General features: G+C 42.2%; 1 protein-coding gene across 5 annotated transcripts in view; it reads right to left on the reverse strand.

Moving 5' to 3' along the window:
- adgrb2 (adhesion G protein-coupled receptor B2) overlaps positions 1 to 21361 on the reverse strand; it is a 930376-nt gene that overhangs the window by 628979 nt on the left and 280036 nt on the right. For all 5 annotated transcript variants that reach the window (XM_080211622.1, XM_080211621.1, XM_080211620.1 and 2 more), the window contains one exon: positions 10571 to 10735. In XM_080211622.1, the coding sequence (XP_080067748.1) occupies positions 10571 to 10735 (165 nt within the window). The remainder of the gene's footprint in view (positions 1 to 10570; positions 10736 to 21361) is intronic.

Raw genomic sequence — 21361 nt, forward strand, 5'->3', positions numbered from 1 at the left:
GTCCTTTCCAATAATTCCCCTACTACTGATGTAAGGCTCAGAGTTCTGTAAATATCTGTTGCTTGAATGCTTGAATCTATCATCAAGGAAAAAACAGCGGGACATCTAGATATAAATTGTCACATTGGTAAGACGCAGCATGGGTTCATGAAGGGCAGGTCATGTTTGACTAATTTGGTGGAATTCTTTGAGAACATTACATGCGCAGTGGACAACGGGGAAACTGTGGATGTGGTGTAGCTGGATTTCCAGAAGGCATTTGACAAGGTGCCGCATCAAAGACTGCTACATAAGATAAAGGTGCACAGTGTTATGGATAATGTCTTAGCATAGATAGAGGATTGGTTAACTAACAGAAAGCAAAGAGTGGGGGTAAATGGGTATTTTTCTAGTTGGCAATCAGTGACTAGTGGTGTGCCTCAGGGATCAGTGTTGGGACTGCAATTGTTTACGATTTACATAGATGATTTGGAATTGGGGACCAAGTATAGTGTGTCAAAATTCACAGATGACACTAAGATGGGTGGAAGAGCAAAGTGGGCAGAGGACATTGAAAGACTGCAAAGGGGTACAGTAGCAGAGATGTACATGTCTGCAACGTTGTAATGCTGTACTTAATTATGTACTTTATAAGACCCTTGTCAGGCCTCATTTGGAGTACTGTGCGCAGTTCTGGTCGCCTCACTATAGGAAAGACGTAGAAGCTATTGAAAGGGTACAGAGGAGATTTACAAGGATGTTGCCTGGACTGGGAGGCATGCCTTATGAAGTTAGGTTGAGGGAGCTGGGACTCTTCTCCCTGGAGAGACGAAGGTTGAGAGGCGACCTGATAGAAGTTTATAAAATGTTGAGAGGAATAGATAGGGTGGATTCTCAGAGGCTATTTCCCCGGGTTGAAATGGTCGCTACGAGAGGACACAGATTTAAGGTACGGGGAGGAAAGTACAGAAGTGATGTTAGGGGTAAGTTTTTCACTCAGAGGGTGGTGAGTGAATGGAATCGGCTGCCGTCAGTGGTGGTGGAGGCGAACTCGCTGGGGTCTTTTAAAATACTTCTGGATGAGTATATGGGGTTTAATGGGGTTGGGGTTATAGATAGGTCTATAGATTGGTAGGTGTTGATGTGATCGGCGCAACTTGTGGGCCGAAGGGCCTGTTTGTGCTGTAGTGTTCTATGTTCTATGTTGAAACTTTTTATAAAAGTTAATATTGTAAATTGTACTTGTATTACTCTAAGTGAGTGGGCAAGGGTCTGGCAAATGGAGTACAATGTTGGTAAATGTAAGGTCATCCATTTTGGTGTGAATAACAGAAAAATGGACAATTATTTAAATGGTAAAAAATTGCAGCATGCTGCTGTGCAGAGGGACCTGGGTGACCCTGTGCAGGAATTTCAAGGATTTGGTTTGCAGATGCAGCAGGTAATTAAGAAGGCAAATGGAATTTTGTCCTTCATTGCTGGACGATGGAATTTAAAACAGCGAGATTATGTTGCAGCTGTATAAGGTGCCGGTGAGGCCACACCTGGAGTGCTGTGTACAGTTTTGGTCTCCTTACTTGAGAAAGGATATAGTGGCACTGGAGGCGGTGCACAGGAGACTCACTATATTGATTCTGGAGTTGAGAGGGTTGGTTTATGAGGAGAGACTGACAGGACTGGAGCTATATTCTTTGGAATTCAGAAGAATAAGGAGACATTTTGTAGAGACATATAAGACTATGAAGGGAATAGATAAGATAGAAGCAGGGAAGTTGCTTCCAATGCTGGTAAAACTAGAAGTAGGGGGCAAGCCTCAAAATAAGGGGAAGCCAATTTAGGACTGAGTTGAGAAGGAACTTCTTCACACATAGGGTTGTGAATCTGTAGTATTTCATGCCCCGTGAAGCAGTTGAGGCTACCTCATTGAATGTTTTTAAGGCAAGGATAGATGAATTTTTGAACAGTAAAGGAATTAAGGGTTATGGTGAGCAGGCAAGTAAGTGCAGCTGAGTCCATAAAAAGATCAGTCATGATCTTATTGAATGGCGAAGCAGATTCGAGGGGCAAGATGGTCTATTCCTGCTCCTAGTTCTTGTGTTCTTATGCACCTGAATGATTCTTGCTATCCTTCTTAAACAAAGGAACGATATTGGCTATTCTCCAATCTTCTGGGACCTCTCCTGTAGCCAGTGAGGACACAAACTTTTCTCTCAGGGCCCCGGCAATTTCCTCCATTACCTCTCTCAGTATTTTAGGGTATAATCCCATCAGGCTCTAGGGATTTGTCTATCTTAATGTTTCTCAAGAGCCCCAATACCTCCTCCTTTTTGATCTCAATGTGACTCTAACTATCTGCACGCCCTTTCCCAGATTCATCATTCATCAAGTCCTTCTCTTTGGAGAATATTAACGCAAAGTACTCATTTAATACCTCACCGATTTCCTCTGGCTCCATGCATAGATTCCCTCCCCTGTCTTTGAGTGGGCCAACCTTCTCCCTGGCTATCATTTTGCTCTTTATATATGTATAAAAATCCTTGGGATTTTCATTAATCCTGATGGCCAATGATTTTTCATGACCCTTTTTAGCCCTCCTTACTCCTTGCTTAAGTTTCTTTCTACTTTCCTTGTATACCACACTTGCTTCGTGTGTTCCCAGCCTCCTTGCCTTGACAAATGCTCACAATGTCTCTCGTTATCCAAGGTTCCCAAAATTTGCCATATTTAACCTTCATCCTCACAGTAATGTGCCGGTCCTGAATCTCTAACAGCTTACACTTGAAAGCCTCCCACATGCCAGATGTTGATTTGCCCTCGACTAGCTGTAGACTCTACTCCACTGCACCACCTCACGGACCCTAAATCACCCCCCTCCCTGATCGCTGCCCATCTCCCCGGTTGCCATTCTCCCCACGTGATCATCAAGACTCTGATCAGCTCCCACCTCCCGATCATCACCCCGACTCCCACTGTTGCTCCCACTGATCAGCCCACACCCTCCAATGCTGTTTCCCCCTTCCCTCCCCTCCTACGCACCTCTCTTCTGCAAGGTTCCACCACGTCAGTCCCTGCCCCCCTCAGGCAATGTCACAAGACGTGAGAAATTGGGGCATGAATCTGATTATTCATTCATCGCTCATATTTTCTGCCCCAGTGTTCTACTTGATTAGCACAGCCAGGTGGAAAAATCCCACTCAATATTTGTTTTTGCTAATCTCACTGAAATGAGGAAAGAAGAAGTAAGCCCTCTCAGATCCAGAAAGACCCAGGGTACTTCCAATTTATGAGGACCCTAGCGATAATAAAAAAAATGAAGATACATGAAAACAAAAGAGAGCACCAAAAAAAAGAGAAATAACAACAATTCTTTTAATTTAACAATTGCTTTTCCAGCCCTTTTCTGTGCAAATGCATAAATTATTAAGGAAAAAAATCTAGCTTTCATGTAATGTCACAGTTGATATTAAGCATGGTGAAACCATTCAAACATTCTTGTCCCATAGTTAGATGATGATAGTTCTTTACCCGCTTCAACACGTTGAAATTGTGTTCACCTGAATTCACTGATACAGATAAACTAACAAAAATATGCAATGCAATTATGAATTTATGTTGAAAACTATTAATTATCAACAGTTACTGCGACAACTTCAACTATGTGCCAACTCTGCAGCTTAAATTATCCATGTAGTTATATCCTCCTTCACATGCCAATAGAATAAGCTGAACTGCCTGATGTACAATACTGATCAGCAAAACTTCGTTTTTTTTCCTATCTTAGTCCCTTATGCACATAAAGACAAATTGTGGAACTACAAAATGCCAAAAAATAAACAAATGTCACAATTAGATGCCCCCTTTGAGTTTGAGGCCCAAGCCAAATGGTCCTCCTAAATCCAGCTATCCATCCACTCCACTCCACATGGCCTCCAATTGGCCCTGTCCAGAAGCATGACATGAATTATGGAGAAGAGCAGATTGAAGATGACCATGATAGTTTAGAGTTTCACAAATGGGACACTCTGCACGTCATTATTTTTCTGGAGATGTACAAATTGTAGTTATATAAAACATAAAATCACATACTTTCAGTAGGAGACAATTCAAAATAATAACCCAGTCACAGAGACATAGGAATTGGGTGGCATAGACATAGAATTTGGGTGGCACAGTGGTTAGCACTGCTGCCCCACAGCACCAGCAGCTCAGGTTCAATTCCAGCTTGGGTCACAGTCAGTGCAGAGTCTGCATGATCTCCCCATGTCTCCATGGGTTTCCTCTGGGTTTCCTTGCACAGTCTGAAAGATATGCTGGTTAGGTGCACTGGCCATGCTAAATTCTCTGTCGGTGTACCTGGACAGGCACCAGAGTATGGTGACTAGGGGGTTGTCACAGTAACTTCATTTCAGTATTAATGTAGGTCTGCTTGTGACACTAATAAGTAAACTCTAAAAACTTTAACAAAATAACCCCTTCATTTTCCAGGGCTGTCCATTTATCATGCAGAGGTTTCTGAAATGAATGACTGATTTCATATTTTTTCAATTAACATGAATAATTATTTACAATGTACCTACCAAAATCACAAGTGGAGGATATCCATAAACAACACAATATATCTTGTTGATGAATCATTTGAAGTTTAAGTTAAGTAAGTAACTGGTTTCATAACTGTTTGCAGTGGACGTAAATCCCGTTCGGCCAGAAACTCTGGCAACAGGCCTAAAATGGGATTCGTGCCAGCCTAAACTCAGATCGTAATCCTTCCGGGCCCTTACAGTTGCTGTGTCCATGGTCTCACAGCGAGAACACGATTTGAATTAATTTGAATGCTATGTAAGTGCATTTCCGAGATTAAAGTCAAATGGTCCAGCTGGACAGAATGTTATCACTCACCGGCGGGATATCACACAGACGCTAATTACTACCAATCCCTAAAAATAGAGACCAGGTGCCATGGACTCGGGGTGGGGGGGTGGCAAAGCAGCCAGATGCCTTCAGAGAGTCCTTCAAATGAGATGGATCTTGGGCTAAGCTGGAGAGGGGCAGGTCGTGCTCTTCCCTGGAATGGGGGCCGCAGTGAGTTTATGCAATCTTGAGGCCTATCTTCTTTCAGGTTTAACACCCTTGAACAGTGCACAAGGAGATAGTCATCGGCTTTAGGCAGCATAACGAAGGACATACCATGTCTACATCAATGGGGATGATGTGGAAATTGTTGAGAGCTTCAAGTTTCTAAGTGTCCACACCACCAATGACCTGTCCTGGTCCCTCCATGCCAACCCTACAGTTAAGAAAGCCCACCAAAGACTCTACTTTCTCAAGAAGCTAAGGAAATTTGGCATATCTGCTCCAACTCTCACCAATTTTTACAGATGCACCGTAGAAAGCATCCTTTCTGATTCCAACACAGCAAGAAACTACCAAGAGTCGTGATCAAAGCCCGTTCCATCACTCAAACCAGTCACCCATCCATTCAGCTTCTTCCCTGCTGCCATCAGACTTTTGAATGGACCCATCTTATGTTAAGTTGACCTTTCTCTATACCTTAGCTATGTCTGTAACTACATCCTGTACCCTGACTCTTTCTTTATGAACGCTATGCTTTTTCTGTATAGTGTGCAAGAAACAAAACTTTTCACAATATACTAATATATGTGACAATAATAAATCAAGTCAAATCATAGCAAAGCTCAAGTACAGCCTATCTATCCTAAAATCCTCTCACAGGAAAGAGTCTTTCTGCAGCTTGTCTTTTGGGGTTTGGGGTGGCATGGTGGTACAGAGGTTAGCAGTTCTGCTCACAACGCCAGGGACCCAGGTTCGAATCTATGCAGAGTGCACATGGGTTTCTTCTGGGTACTCCGGTTTCCTCCCACAATTCGAGAGATGTGCTGGAGAGTGGCGACTAGGGTAAGTACATCCAAAAAATGGGTACTTTGTTTCTCTGAGAGAAGTCCAGTCCACTATAATTTCACAAATTGAGGTTTAATTCTTTTAAGCTGCTGCCCAGGCTAATTGAACTTAACAACACTGAGATTCATGCAGTCTTCACTAGACGCTTGAAAAGAACTGAAACATCATTATGCAGATGTTTAATGATTGCCCACTAGAATTTCATTTCCAAATTCAAAATCATATTTGCTGGAAATTCATGTTTCAATACTGAGTCTCCACAATCAATATGTGCCATTACTCCCCTTTTCTAGCCTCTAAAGAAAGAAGAGAAAATAATAAACAACTCTGTTTATTTCACATTATCTAAAAATACTTCCAAAGTAAAGTATCTGGAACCTTAACGAGTGCTCCTCTTTTATTCCGTTGACAATCCTATTATAGAATCATAGTCACAGTGTTTTACAGCACGGAAAGAAGTCTTTTGGCCCATCGGGTGGGAATTTACGACCTCATTCAAGCGAGACCGGATATTCCCGCCTGAGATCAATAAATATTTACACTGTCCACTGTGATTCCTTGGCGGACGGGGTGGTAGAATTTTGGCAATCTTGTCTGCACCGATCATCAAGCAACTTTCTATTTTAAGCCATTTTTCCAGCATTTGGCCCATAGACTTCTGTGTTGTGGCATTTCAACTGCTCATTTAAATACTTTTTACCTGTTATGAGGGTTCGTATCTCTACCAACTTTTCAGGCAGTGAGTTCCAGGTTCCCACCAACCTCTGGGATGAAAACATTTTCCCTCACATCTCCTATAAACCTCTTGCTCCTATAAAGCTGTATCCCCTGGTTATTGGCCTCTCTGATAAGGGGAAAATTTCCTTCCTATTCACCCTACCTATTCCCCTGATAATTTTATACACCTTAATTAGGTCCCCTTCTCTGCTTCAATGAAAACAACCCCAGCCTATCCAATTCTGCTGATAACTGAAATACTCCAACCCAGGTAACGTCCTGGTGAATCTCCTCTGCACCTAATTGGGGTAACATGGCAGTGCAGTGGTTAGCACTGCTGCCACACAATGGCAGGATCCCAGGCTCAATTCCCGGCTTGGGTCACTGTCTGTATGGAATTTGCACGTTCTCCCTGTGTCTGTGTGGGTTTCCTCCCACAGTCCAAGGATGTGCAGGTTAAGTAGATTGGTCATGCTAAATTCTCCTTTAGTGTCCCAAGGTGTGTAGGTTAGGGCAATTAACGGGATAAATACATGGGGTTACTGTGTTAGGGGTTGGGTGGGAATATTCTCGATGTAGGCTTGTTGGGCCAAATAGCCTGCAGAGATTCTAAATTCATGAGTTCAGTCGGTTCCTTCCTATATTGTGGCAAATAGAACTGCACACAGTACTCCAGCTGAGGCCTAACAAAAATTTTATACAGCTCCATCATAACCTTCCTGCTCTTTTATTCAATACCTAGGTTAATAAAGACAAGTGTTATCATACACCTTCTGGTGTTTCTTTGTATAAACTGTGAGTATTGCAAATTATTGATAACAAATATCAATATTGTTTGTACATACTTGTCTAATACATACAACTACAAAAGGCTTGGCATTATCTTCAGCTGTTTTAAACGTGAGCGCAATATTGATAATAAACTTTGCTGTTTAATTAAACTGATCTTTAATACTTTGAACAGGTTAAACGTTAAATAATAAATGCCAATAAATCAGTGGTGTGGAACATGCCATTTATGCAACATGGAAATATGCCTGACTTTGATCCTCAATATGGACTTAAAAGTGGGAAGAAAGCCAGATGGGGTTAAAAACGATTTCACCATTACACACATGCAGTTACTTTTGCCCAATCTTCTGTGAAGTTTTGCCAGTGAAAGGGTCCCAGATATAACAAACACCATGCCATATTATCATTTGACAAACAAGGATTACATTATATTAAATGAAAACAGAAAATGCTGAAAATGCTCACCAATTTAGGCAGCATTGCTTGATCGAGAAACAAAGTTAATGGGCAGGATTTTGTGTCACAAAATGGTTGGCGATAGATAAGGGTACATCCACTGGAGAAGAAGCCCATAGCTGAGAAGAGGTTTGGATTAGGGCCAGGTTGCAACTCCACATACATGTCCTCTGACATCAAGCCCCAGAGAAATTTGATTTTCCCGTCACCCACTATTTTCATCAGGTTTAGCAGGTTCTTAAAGGATTCTGAAAATCCACCTTTGACAGTTCGTAAAACTTGGGGAAGCCTGCTGAGAAGTTAAGAACATTTTGACAACTGTTAAATTGTTTGACTATGTTAGACATGTTTTTGTGACAGGGATTTATTACAGACCTCTGTCCTGCAAAGGTCTGTTCACCATTAAATTAACCAGTATTGTGAAAGTGGTGAAATGTATTAGAGTACTTTTCCTACTTAGAAAAATGCTATAATGCATTCAAAACTGGAAAATAAACATTCTTGGGAATTCTATTGTCATGACCTGAAGTTATTTAAATGTTCACAGGCCTTTAAATAGAAAAATCATAATGATTCTTTTGATTGGCTTTCTGATGGAGCTTAGAAAAAGTAATCTATTCTTACCATTTCAATAGGTTCAATTGCTTGCATTTTCTAGGGTCTATTTTGAGGGCCGTGGGAGATATGAATGGTTGATTATGTTTCAAAAACTACAGAACCACTTATATCAACAGGGGGCTGTTTTCACAATTTGACAGTTTTCAGAGATTATTAACAAATTAGATGTCTCTGACATGGTTACTGAGTAGTAGTGTGTTTGTTTTTATAACTAAGTGACTACATTCTTTCTTGATTTTCAGAAGGCGTTTGACAAGGTACCTCACAAGAGGTTATTGCAGAAGGTAAGGGGGCATGGAGTTGGGGGTAGGGTGTTAGCGTGGATAGAGGACTGGTTGTCAAATAGGAGGCAGAGAGTGGGGGTCAATGGGTGCTATTCGGATTGGCGGATGGTGACTAGTGGAGTGCCCCAGGGGTCGGTGCTGGGGCCTCAGCTATTTACCATTTATATAGATGATCTGGAGGAGGGAACCGAGTGTAGGATGTCGAAATTTGCTGATGACACCAAAATTGGTGGAAAGGCAAATTGTGCGGAGGGTGGTGAGAGTCTACAGAAGGATCTAGATAGGCTGGGCGAATGGGCCAGGAAATGGCAAATGGAATTTAATGTTGGCAAGTGCAAGGTGGTCCACTTTGGTAGGAATAATGGTAGGAAGGATTATTACTTACGTGGAGAAAAACTGCAGCAGGCGACGGTGCAGAGGGACCTCGGGGTCCTTGTGCATGAGTCGCAAAAACCCAGCTTGCAGGTGCAGCAGGTGGTCAGGAAGGCGAATGGGATGCTGGCCTTCATCGCGAGGGGGATTGAATATAAAAGTAGGGAGGTCTTGCTGCGGCTGCATAGAGCATTGGTGAGGCCGCAGCTGGAGTACTGTGTGCAGTTTTGGACGCCGTACTTACGCAAGGATATTTTGGCCCTGGAGGGAGTGCAGAGGAGGTTTACTAGGCTGATGCCGGAGTTGAGGGGGTTGAGCTATGAGGAGAGGCTGAATAAATTAGGCTTGTACTCGTTAGAGTTTAGAAGAATGAGGGGAGATCTCATTGAGACGTATAAGATGATGAATGGGATGGATAGGATAGAGATGGAGAGACTCTTCCCACTCAGAAAGGATAGTAGGACTAGGGGGCACAGCCTCAAGATAAAGGGGGGGCGGTTTAGAACGGAGTTGAGGAGGAACTTCTTCACTCAAAGGGTGGTGAATCTCTGGAATTCTCTGCCCATTGAAGTGGTGGAGGCTACCTCGCTAAATATTTTTAAGACGCGGGTTGATGGGTTTTTGATAAGAGAGGGGATTAAGGGTTATGGGGAGAGGGTGGGAATGTGGAACTGAGCCAAGACAGATCAGCCATGATCTTATTGAATGGCGGGGCAGGCTCGAAGGGCTAGTTGGTCTACTCCTGCTCCTATTTCTTATGTACTTATGTTCATTAGTAGATTCACATTATGCTTTTATTGGGTCAGAATTTTTTTTAAATATGGATGGTTGTGTTCTTTACATCTCTATTAGTTTATTAGAGGCATATGTTTTTAATATCTATTTCAAAGGATTTGCATTGCTATTACATGAATCCTGAGAACGTTACATAAACGAGTCCACATGGGTGACTATGGAGGAAACTTGCGAGGCCTTCCAATCAGCTCGTCTCAGCACCTGCACGCCATTCTACATTTCCAGGAGATGAAAGTATGGCAATATGGGCAGAGGTGACAAATTCAGTGACAGTAGAGATGATAGCCCATGATGCCTGCCTTGGGGGAGTTAACATAGTGTATATAGCACTAATAAAAGTAGCACTACGTGAACAAATTACTTCCCTGTGTGTACATATGACAGTTCAGTTCAGTACTTTAACTATTGCAGTAACATGCATTTAATTTAGTTGAGTTTCTTTGAACTAACTTTAAGTTTTAATTCTGTTAAAATAGCAAAGGATTGCAAGATGAATACATTAGTATTCCTTTGCTATTACCCATCAGCACTTTTGAGCATTATCCATTCTCAGTAGATCCCATTTTGATAATTCAGTTTGATTCATTTCAAGACATCAATCAATACTGTGATGTGAAATTGTATCGCACAACTAAAGCTACCTGGACATGTGGCTGAATTATTGCAAAGTCGCGTTTCCCTTAGCGGACCACTGCACAGAGTTCCATAGGGGGAGGCTACACAGGATCTTGTTCGCACCTGCCAACCCATGCCACATGTAAGTGAGCAAACACTCCATTGAGACCATTCTTCAGCAGCAGGATCTCCTAGCAAAGAAATAAAATAAACCGGAATTAATAATTTTGGCACTAAACCATCAAAAATTTCACAGTAACAGCCAGATTATGCTGTTCATCGTCCTTCAACACAAGGGCTGCAATTCTCTGGCTGTTCTCCAGTTCCACCAACAGTGCACCCTCTCCTGTGGGTTCCCGTCGGCGTGAATGTGGTCAACGGGAAACCAGAGAATCTCACACAACATTCCAGTTTATTCATTATCATTGATCCTTACATGAATTCACTTAGAACAATAGAATCCCTACAGTGCAGAAGGAGGCCCTTCAGCCTATTGTGTTTGCATCAACTCTCCAAAAGAGCATCCCATCTAGTCCATCCTTTCCATCTGATCCCCCTAACTCCTTGCATTTACCATGTCTAATCCACCTAACCTACACATCTTGAAATGCCAATTTACCTGTTTATATAAACAAATGCCAATATTAGGGTGATAGTAATGTCATCAGATTTTTTTTCTTTTTTTGGTATGATGTCCAAGGTAGATGAAGCATGTGTGGGGCAATAAAACTGAATGCGAAGGAAATAAAAAAAAGTTTCATGCATCAGATTATTTATTTAAATAAAGGCTAACACCTCTGAATGTAAAGTGTCCAATCACCTGATGTGCCATTTTGATACTCATGATAAAGCATGGTGGCACAGTGGTTAGCACTGCTGCTTCACAGCTCTAGGGACCAGGGTTTGATTCTTGGCTTGGGTCACTGTCTATATGGAGTCTGCTTATTTTCCCCATGTCTGCATGGGTTTCCTCCGGGTGCTCTAGTTTCCTCCCACACTCCAAAGATGTGTGGGTTAGCTTGACTGGCCATGCTAAATTGCCCCTAGTGTTCGGGGGATTAGCTGGGTAAACGTGTGGGGTTACGGGAATAGATGGGATTGTGGTTGGTACAGACCTGATGGTCGCCTTCTGTACTGTGGGGATTTTAGGATTCACATTGTCGGCTATTCCTCCATGCTTAATGTAAAGATGCTGATTTATAATGTGGAGTTACATAGGAATGAGATCTCTGGGTTCCTACGAAGGAACAATTCTTCAAGTTTGAGCTTAGGTACTGTGTCCATTTGCGTGCCAGAAAAGTTCAATTCTATCCTAATGTGCTTCCATACACAGAAATATTCCAGCAGCAATCACTGGGTGGTGATCAGTAGCAGGTGTCTGAGATGTGTTTCCAGGCTATGTGATCCAAGAGTACAGCTGCCTTGTAAATTTCTTTTCAATGACCTGAAGCCAGTTGTAGCGCATCAGAGGTTGAAGTCAGCAGCACAGCACAGACCTGAATTTGAAGCTGGCACTTGTTGGTACATCTTGGATCCATGTAAAATCAGGTAATGCATTGAGCAATTGAATCATAGAATCATAGAATCCTTATGGTGCAGAAGAAGGTCATTTGGCCCATCGACTCTCTGACAGAGTATCTTACCCAGGCCTCTCCCCCATCCTATCCCCATAACCCCACATATTTACCATAGCTAATCCATCTGATCTACACATTTTGGGACACTAAGGAACAATTTACTTTGGCCAATACACCTAACCTGCACATCTTTGGATTATGGGAGGAAACCGGATGAAACTCATGCAGAAGTGGCTGAGGTGTCTTATGAGAGCTAAGTTCAAGGTGATAGGAATTTCATTGGAAAAGGAGAGGAAAGGCATTTCAATACTGTTGCAGTAAAGATTCTATCCAAGAATACAATATACTGTATAAAGGATAGGACATTTACTCACAATAAACATAGAACCACAGAATGGTAACATCATATCATGGATCATTTCTGGCTGTAAAATTTGCATACTGTAACAATTTGAATACTCCATGCCTTAACTTTAAAATGATCTTGAATGATTCAGACATTCCTAGCAAAAAAACAACAGCTCAATACAACTAATCTTTTGGCGTGTATGGAATGTCATTAATCTACTGAATTCTGCTTTCTTATGTAGTCAATGCATTCAAATCAAGAAATGATATGCAATTGATTTCAAATTAAATTGTTAATGTGGTTGCAGGATCCAATATCAGTGACTTCTAGTTTACTTTGCATTATTTCGTGTGTGCATAAATGTTTTTTTATGTATCAACAACAAAGCAGCATTGCCAGAAATCAACAGCCAACATCTCACAAAAAGTTACAGGGAAAATTAATAACATATAGTATGGTGTGCAGCAAATGGGGGCAACAGAATATAATGTATATGACAATGAGATTCTTGTAAGGAGCATCTTAACTGGTAATTCTAAAAACATGGCTGTGTACCAGGATCTAATTCTCACTAAACTGTTCTCTTGCGTTACAAGAAATAAAAGGAAACAATTTAGTCCTGTCTGGCAATGTACAGCTCAGTATTAGCTCTGGCATGTGTAAATTAGTTACAGTATAAAATGTAAGAATTCACCCCCCCCATTTGCTATTTTATAGCTTGCACTGCGAGGGCTGTCAGCTTCGAAACACACACAGTAGGAAATGGATAAGAAGCAACAAATAACTTTGACACGGTTCCTTATAGTCTTAACGATGCCATTTGTCATATGTAGAAATATTGTTCATATAGCAAGGATATTTTTCTATGAGTTTTTGAAAAAGTAAAGGCCTACTATTTCCAATATTTTCTGGTTAGAAATCCAGTAGTCTGGAAGCAGATACTCTGAATGAATACTGAAGTGAAACTAATTTTCGTTCACTGAAGATTAGACTAAATCCATGATGTCCCCCGGAGATAGGCTCATTTGAATGATGTTAGTGAATTTTTGGTGTTAAGAACAGCACTCATTGGAAGTTTGTTTCAGCTTTTATAGTCCTACAATTGTATAAGCAGAAGTATGCTAAAGATTGGACTGGCAGCAATCAAAACAGCTCCTTTATGCTGTTGTCGGCACCAGCAACGTTAGCTTACGAGAAAAGTGACAAGGATGTTCAGGGCTATCAGTGTCAACTCAAGAACCCAATACACAGCTATGAAGTTTTGGAAAAATATGAACAATCTGGTAAAGTTCAAAAGAGATAGCCAAATCTTGTAAAAATGAATGGAATTAAAGTTATTCTCAATGTACAATCATCTCTCCATTATTTTACTAGCAGCTAACCAAAGATGCTGATGTGGTATCAGGGATCCCTTAGACTGCCAACCTAACGTCTCAGTGCACCTTCTTTCAAATAGGACTATATGAACAGGTGTAGACTATTTAGGCCCTTGGGTTTGCTCGTCAATTCAATGGGATCATCTTTCTCAATTCACTGGGATCATGTATCATCAGCAATCTAATACCGTATACCAGCCTTTGCCCTACTATATCCCTGAGTTACCTGTGGTTAAAAATGGGTCAATCTCAGGTTTAAATTGACAGCTGATCTACCATCTTTTGCAAAAGTAAGTTGCTATCTTTCCGGCCCAATTTTACTGGTGAGAACAGATTCCAAAGCTCATTAATTTAAGATTGACTGCATCTCCAGATAATTATCGAGTCCCGATAGTGGAGGTTATCCAGAGGTTGCCTCTTCCAACATCTAAAACTGCCCTCAGATTGTTTCTGGGTTTAGTCAGCTATCGACAAAACTTTATTCCAAACTTCACAGAGATGGTAAACCTTTGTACAAACTCTCAAAAGTTAGAGGTAATAACATTCAATCTGAGTGAAAAGGATGCCATACCAATTCTATAGCAAATCTTAAACAGGTGATAATATAAGCTACTAGATTAATAATGCCTGATCCTACTCAACCTTTCCATATATCCAATCTCCAAATACATTGAGCTTATATCAAGGAAACAATTCAGTCCCCTGGTTTAGTTATATTTTTACTCACACTTAAACTATTGAATTTGAAACTACCAATAGTAGTGTATTGCCAGTGGGCAAAGAAACATAATTGGCATTCCTTGCAAAAAGCTATCAGATTTGTGGATCACCAACTGGGAGATCTGAGGTGTCTCCAGCAGAGCCTGGAAGGAGGGGTTCATACTGGAGCCATTCACTGTGCAAAATATTGAACCATTGGGAATATTTTGTTATTTTTATTTTATCGAGGATTTATTTTGTAAGATGTCACACCTAAGGATTCGACAATACCTTGGTAGTGACCCTGACACGAATGCACCCTTTTTGGTACTGTCGCAAATATTAACACTCTCCTTTGCATAAGAACTGGATAGTTAATTCTTTTGTATATTAACTTTGATCTTAAAAGCTGTGTACTTTTCTGTCAAACTGGCAGTACAGCAAAGGCAAAATGTCAAATGGGACAGAGAAATTGATCATTATGTTCCTGTGTCCAGGAACATCAATTACTTAAATAATGTAAATACAGGCACAGTACTTGGAAAAACTCATGATTTTTCTACCTCCCGGTTCACTTGAGCTACAAAAAGGGGGTGGCCATCTGTTTTGTGAAGGCAATAAGAACCCTGGTGTTCATAGAACTTTTAGGACATTCGGTACATTGTGTTCATGTTGATGGAGGGAGATGTCTGGCTGTGGCCAACTCACCACCTCTTCCAACTCTACACCTATTACAATAGATTTAGTGAATCAGGCAAAGTAATTTTTTTCAAAATTTTAGAACAAATCTTCAGGGTACTTCCATCCCTTTTACTAGCTCTTTTGCCTTTTTCCAAGCACTGCATAAACCGTAGTACTGCAACAGTGATTAAATTTTAATTCTGGCATTAGTGATCTCCTCTGTATGCATATGTAGATTCAATCCAAGAAAATGGGTTGGGATTATGATATCAGTAGCCAGAAATCTGCTTTGACACATCTCTAATTCTGCTCCAGAACAAAATTAACCCAAACACTCATCTTTGGGGATTGATCCTAATACTAGCCTTTTTTAGAGCTTGTTCAAATATAGCACAGTACTTTGGATATTGACCCGGAAACTAGCAACGTCCCTTAGGTAGTGATTCAGATCCTAGCAGCTCCCCTGAGGTACAATCACCGACACCTAGGGATTATAGAGATAGATAGATTCTTGATTAATAAAGGGGTCAGAGGTTATGGGGAAAAGACAGGAGAATGGGGATGAGAAAAATATCAGCCAAGATAGAATGGCACACCAGACTCGATGTGCCGAGTGGCCTAATTCTGCTCCTATGTCTTTTTGGTTTCATTAATCTGATACTAAAATTTCCACCTAGGAGCTGATCCTAAAATGAAAATTTCCATTTTGTACTTTACATTAAGATTTCATTTTAGCATTCACGAAGATCTAATATACTGCATACATGCTGACCCTGTATGAACATTCATCGTTGGATACTAACCCTGATAGTAAAACTTCATTTTAGCATTCATCCTGGGATTAACACTCTGCTTTGAATATTGACTTACAATTACAATTATTTATCTTTGTGTAATTACAGAAATTCACTTTTCTAAGGGTCAGTTGTTACTATTAAAAATCCCACAGTCAAAAGTGAAGGAAGAATAATACCATTCCTTTGCTAAGCAATGGAATGTTAGAAAACGGATTGCTTCTGGGCATTATTCAAAAAACAGAACTGTAGATTCCAGTCTCTGATACATGATTAAGTGTATAATATTATTTAGATAGTGAGATACCCTTTGTACATACTTACAATGAACTTGTGAATTGACTCCAGTAATAACACAGAACTGAGAAGTGAGAAACAGCTGAAATGTCATTAGGGAATATTAAATGTTTATTATTGAAGTAATACAGAAATAAATAAGTATATTATTACTCAGCCTATTTTAAAAATATTTCCTTGTTATCAATTCTGATTAATTTAAAAAATAAAGTTGTGCTGATAACTTTCTTTCCTAATTAAAAACTTATATTTAAAAATTAATGGAACATAGAAAAATGAAAATGGTATTGCAACAGCACGTAAAGATATAATGCATAACATTAGATATATTAGCATTTATATTGCTTTCTTTCGAGCTCCCTTAAATATAGCCTCACAGACAATCTGCTATATTAAAATGAGTCCAATGGGTTTATCAGTTCCCAGTTTGACTGGATGCTCGACACCTCAAAATAGCATTCAGCGATTCAGGTTATATGTTAGAAGTTATTAAGCAATAAGTTATATTCAAAATGATAAAAAGATAGTTCCACAACATATTATGCCACTATAGAAGTCTTGTATACTAACAGCAGTGTTCAATGAAATGCTAATATGCCAGTTCATAAGTACGAGGCTAAGTTACTAACTTAAAGACCATGTCAATTTGGTCATTTTAATTGAATCTATCCAGCATGAAATTGGATCACCAGGGATGCGATTTTCCCACCCTGCTGTGCTGATTGAGTAGCATAGCAAGGTGGAAAATAATCATGGAAGCACAAAAACAGGAATCGCACCTGGTGTCCAGTCTTCCGCAATGTTCCCAGGCTATTTTTTCCAGTGGGATCAGGATCACACTAAGAATAAGCCTGACGTCAACTTAAATGTTTTTACATACTTGACCATATCATTTGCAAGTTCGGCAAGACACTTTCCCCTTCCCTTACCATTTCTCCCTCACCCCCCTGACGTCATGCTGTGTAATTTCCAGCTGCTCCATAATAGTCTGGGATTGGCACAGCAGGAGTGAAGGAGAGCAACGTGAGCAGCAGCAGCACCCGGAATGCAGGATGGCCATGGGGGGAGGTTTGGAGACCTGAAGGACCCCAGCTGACTTGTGAATGACAATGATGTAATTGTACCAACCTGTTCAGTCGCTGCCCATGAAATGCCTCAATGTGAGAAAGGGGGAATCGGAAAGTCTCAGGACACCCGGTGCCTCTTGGCTAGAAGGTCCTGCCATGGACTCCAGCCCTTCCTCCCCCCTTGGTGTGCCCTTAGGCTCTGGCAATGGTGGGGATGGTGGGGCAGCTGGACTGGGCTTCAGAAGCCTCGGCATCACCTGACTCTGTTGGGGGTCCAGGTCCATATGTCCCCTGGTGTATGATCCCTTAGCATTGGAACTGGGCCAAGCTCTAGAGATCCCCTGCACTAGCCTCGTGAGCCCAGGCTAAGTTTTCAAGGTTCACAGCCAGGGCCAGGGCTATATCTCTAGGATGCCTCAGACACCTGTGGCAACGGATTTGCTTCCAGAATGCCTGTGACACCCTTGGCAGTGGCTCACTGTGTCTCTGCCATGGCCCGCTGTGTCTCCAGGATGGCCTGCCCTCTGTCACCTATAGGGACAAATTCCTGATCCAGGCTTTCTATTGCGGATGCCACCCTTGCAGTTTTGGCCTGGGTACCACTCTGTGCCTGCTCCACCTCCTACGACGGAAGTCTGTTGGACTCCTCCAAACATCTCTGAAGTCACTGCATGGTTGCTGACAGCCCCTCCAACATTTCCCGGGTCTGTTGATGCATTTCCAGCAACTTCGGGATGACCAATCCCAAAGGCCTGGCACCTGGCTTGGGGCTAACTGATTCCTTGCCTCTGGCAGAACTCCATCTGACCAAGATCTCGGACGTTCCCATCTTCACCTGATGTGAATCCACGGTAGTATTATGCACACCTGTAAGTGCATTAAATGACCCAGGAGCCTCACCACTAACATGTCCCATAGTTGTGACAGTATCTGTACTGCTGGATTGTGTTGTGGATGCCTATGTTGAGTGAATAATGCTGCCCTCGGAGGATTCCTCAGGACCTCCTTCTGAGGTGTCCTGGCGTGTCTCAGCAGGGGGAGTGGTGGTGGTGGGGTGGGTTGGTGGAAGCTGGTGGGGAGTGGTGGCTCCCGATAGACCAGAGACATCAGGAGCATTTCCTGTAACAAGGGATACAAGGTTCAGTGCGGGGAAAGTACAGGTCTCTGGCGCACCACTTACTTGTAATGAGTCATTGGGACTAGGGTTAAGCTGATGCTTACTTCCATGCCAAACGCTGACTTGGCTGACTATCACCATTCTCTCCTCTCCTTTCCCCTCCAGTTCCATGGTTTGTTCCTCAAAGGTGGTGAAGAGGCGAAGCTCAGGAACACCACCAGTTTTCTCCCTCTCCTGCCTATTATGGATAGTCTTATCCTCCAGGGACATAAAGAGGGTTTGAGAACTTGATGTATGGAAGGGCAAGGGGTGTAGGGGATGTCTGATATGGGGGTGATTGGGTGGGTTTATCAGGGCTGTGCTTCAGCAGTCTGGGGTTGTGACAGAGGATGCCACAGGGGTGAGAGGCATGTGCTGGGTGGTCAGGTGCTGGATGGCTGCAGGGTGTCAGGCAGTGGCTCGAGTGAATGGTGCTGCCCTCAGAGGATTCCTCAGGGTCTCCCTCCAAGGAGTCCTCTGAGCTGTCGTGGGGCTTGCAAGTGAATTCAGGATGGGTATGGAATGGACACTCACCATTCCTGCCCAAAGTAGGTTATTCATCTTCTTCCAGCACTGGTCACCAGTCCTCGGGGGGGGGGGGGGGGGGGGGGGGGTGGCGAGGGGGCTGGGTGGGGGAGGGAGGGGGGGATACAACCGGCCCAGCTCAGTATCTGTGAATCTTGGACTGTTTCTCCAATGTGCCAACTTTCTGGCTGTGTGCCCACTGTTCCACCTTATATAGAGCTCTCCCTTGTTAAGGGAATTTAGCTGCAGGCAGGTTGGGCAGGTCATGCACCCATTAGTTAATTCCAAGGAGAATAATGTTCAGACTGCTTGGGAAGGCAAGAACTATTCTGCAAGAGTGTTGATGGAGTTAACTCTGTAAGGGGTTATGTCCAAGGGGGCAGGCTAATGCTGATAGGCTTAGCTCTGCAAGGGGGATAATTGAGGTAGGTTGGCAGCTCAGCAGTGTCCGGGGGGAGGAGGTGGCTGAGAACCCAGCGATGTCTAGGGGGAGGGAGGAGCTAAGAGTTCAGTGATTTGATTTGATTTATTATTGTTATGTGTATCAACATACAGTGAAAAATATTGTTTCTGATGCAGTATACAGCCAAAGCATACCGTTCATAAAGAAGAAAACGAGAGGCTGCAGAATGTGGTATTACGGTCAGAGCTAGGGTGTAGAGAAAGATCATCTTAATGCAAGGTAAGTTCATTTAGAAGTGAAACTGTCATCTGATCCAATCTCCATTGTTTTTGCTCTGATGAAGTGTCAATCAAACTCGAAACATTTGCTCTATTCTCTCTCCACAGATGCTGTTAGACTTGCTGAGTTTCTCTAGCATTTTCTGTTTTTGCTTCAGATTCCAGCATCTGCAGTACTTTGCTTCTATCTCCACAGTTTTCTGCTGGCAAGTTATATTAAAATGGTCTTTCATGAGCAAGACGCACCTACTTTTTAAGGCTAAAGAAGTTTCTTCCGATTGAAACTCTAAGCTCTTTAGCTTAATAATGGCATCCAAAATACATTGAACAAATAGTCATAAAAACTAGGGATTCGGTAAGAAAGTGGGAACCCTTAAGAAAACTCAGAGCCACTTGTCACCATCAGCAACTCTACGGCTGTTGGAAAAGTACTTTCAGCCAGTAGTACACAATATTTGGTAGGCTGCAATGAAAATTAAAAATTTTTGAAGTGATCCACTCCAAACACTCAAAAGCTGCAGCCTTGTCCATCAAATATCAACAAGATGCATGCCAGAAAAAGACAGTTATAATCTCTTGTTGGAGATGGTCACCGTTTGACACTTGTGTGGCGTGAATGTTACTTGGTACTTATCAGCTCCAGCCTGAAAGTTATCGAAGTCTTGCTGCATGTGGATACGGATAACTTCCATATCTGAGAAGTTGTGAATGGTACTTCTGACTTTATGATGGATGGAACATCATTGATGAAGCAGCTGAAGATAGTTAAACCTAGGACACTGCCCTGAGGAACTCCTGGAGCAATGTCTTGGAACTGAGATCATTGAATCATAGAAACCCTATAGTGCTGAAAGAGGCCATTTGGCCCATCTATTCTACACTGATACAATCCCATCCAGGCCCTACCCCCATATCCCGACTTATTTACCTACGCATCTCAGGACACTAAGGGGCAATTTTTGCATGGCCAGTCAACCCAACCCGCACATCTTTGGACTGTGGGAGGAAACCGGAGCACCCGGAGGAAACCCACGCAGACATGAGGAGAATGTGTAAACTCCACACAGGCAATGACCCAAGCCGGGAGTTGAACCCATATCCCTGGCACTGTGGAGCAGCAGTGTTAACCACTGTGCTATTGTGCCGCCCTGATGGTCAATCAGATGATTAATTCATCGCGGCCTACCAAATGCAACAGTGCTATCAAGTGGTACCAGTTTACCAATAACCTGTCTGCTGATGCTAAATTTTGGTTCTGCAGATCCACTCAATTCCTGACTTCATTACAGTCTTGGTTCAAAATGAGCAAAAGAGCGAAACTCCAGAGGTAGAGTGAAAGTGACTGCCTTTGACATCAAAGCAGCATTTGACTGAGTCTGCATAAAAGAGCCCGAGCAAAACTGAAGTCAATGGGAATCAGGGGCAAAACTCTCTGCTGCATGGAGTCATACACAGCCCAAAGGAAGATGATTGTGATTGGTTAAAGTCAATCAGCTCAATTAACAACAATAAAACAGTATGCCTCATTTTATCCAGTGCTTCAGACTGCTTTTCACAAAAGGCTCCAGCCAACATCCCAAAGATCAAAACGTTACAGTATCAGGGGCAGGATGAC

The sequence above is a fragment of the Carcharhinus amblyrhynchos genome, chromosome 24 (genome assembly GCF_965287045.1).
Source record: "Carcharhinus amblyrhynchos chromosome 24, sCarAmb.v2.hapA, whole genome shotgun sequence".
Taxonomy (NCBI): domain Eukaryota; kingdom Metazoa; phylum Chordata; class Chondrichthyes; order Carcharhiniformes; family Carcharhinidae; genus Carcharhinus; species Carcharhinus amblyrhynchos.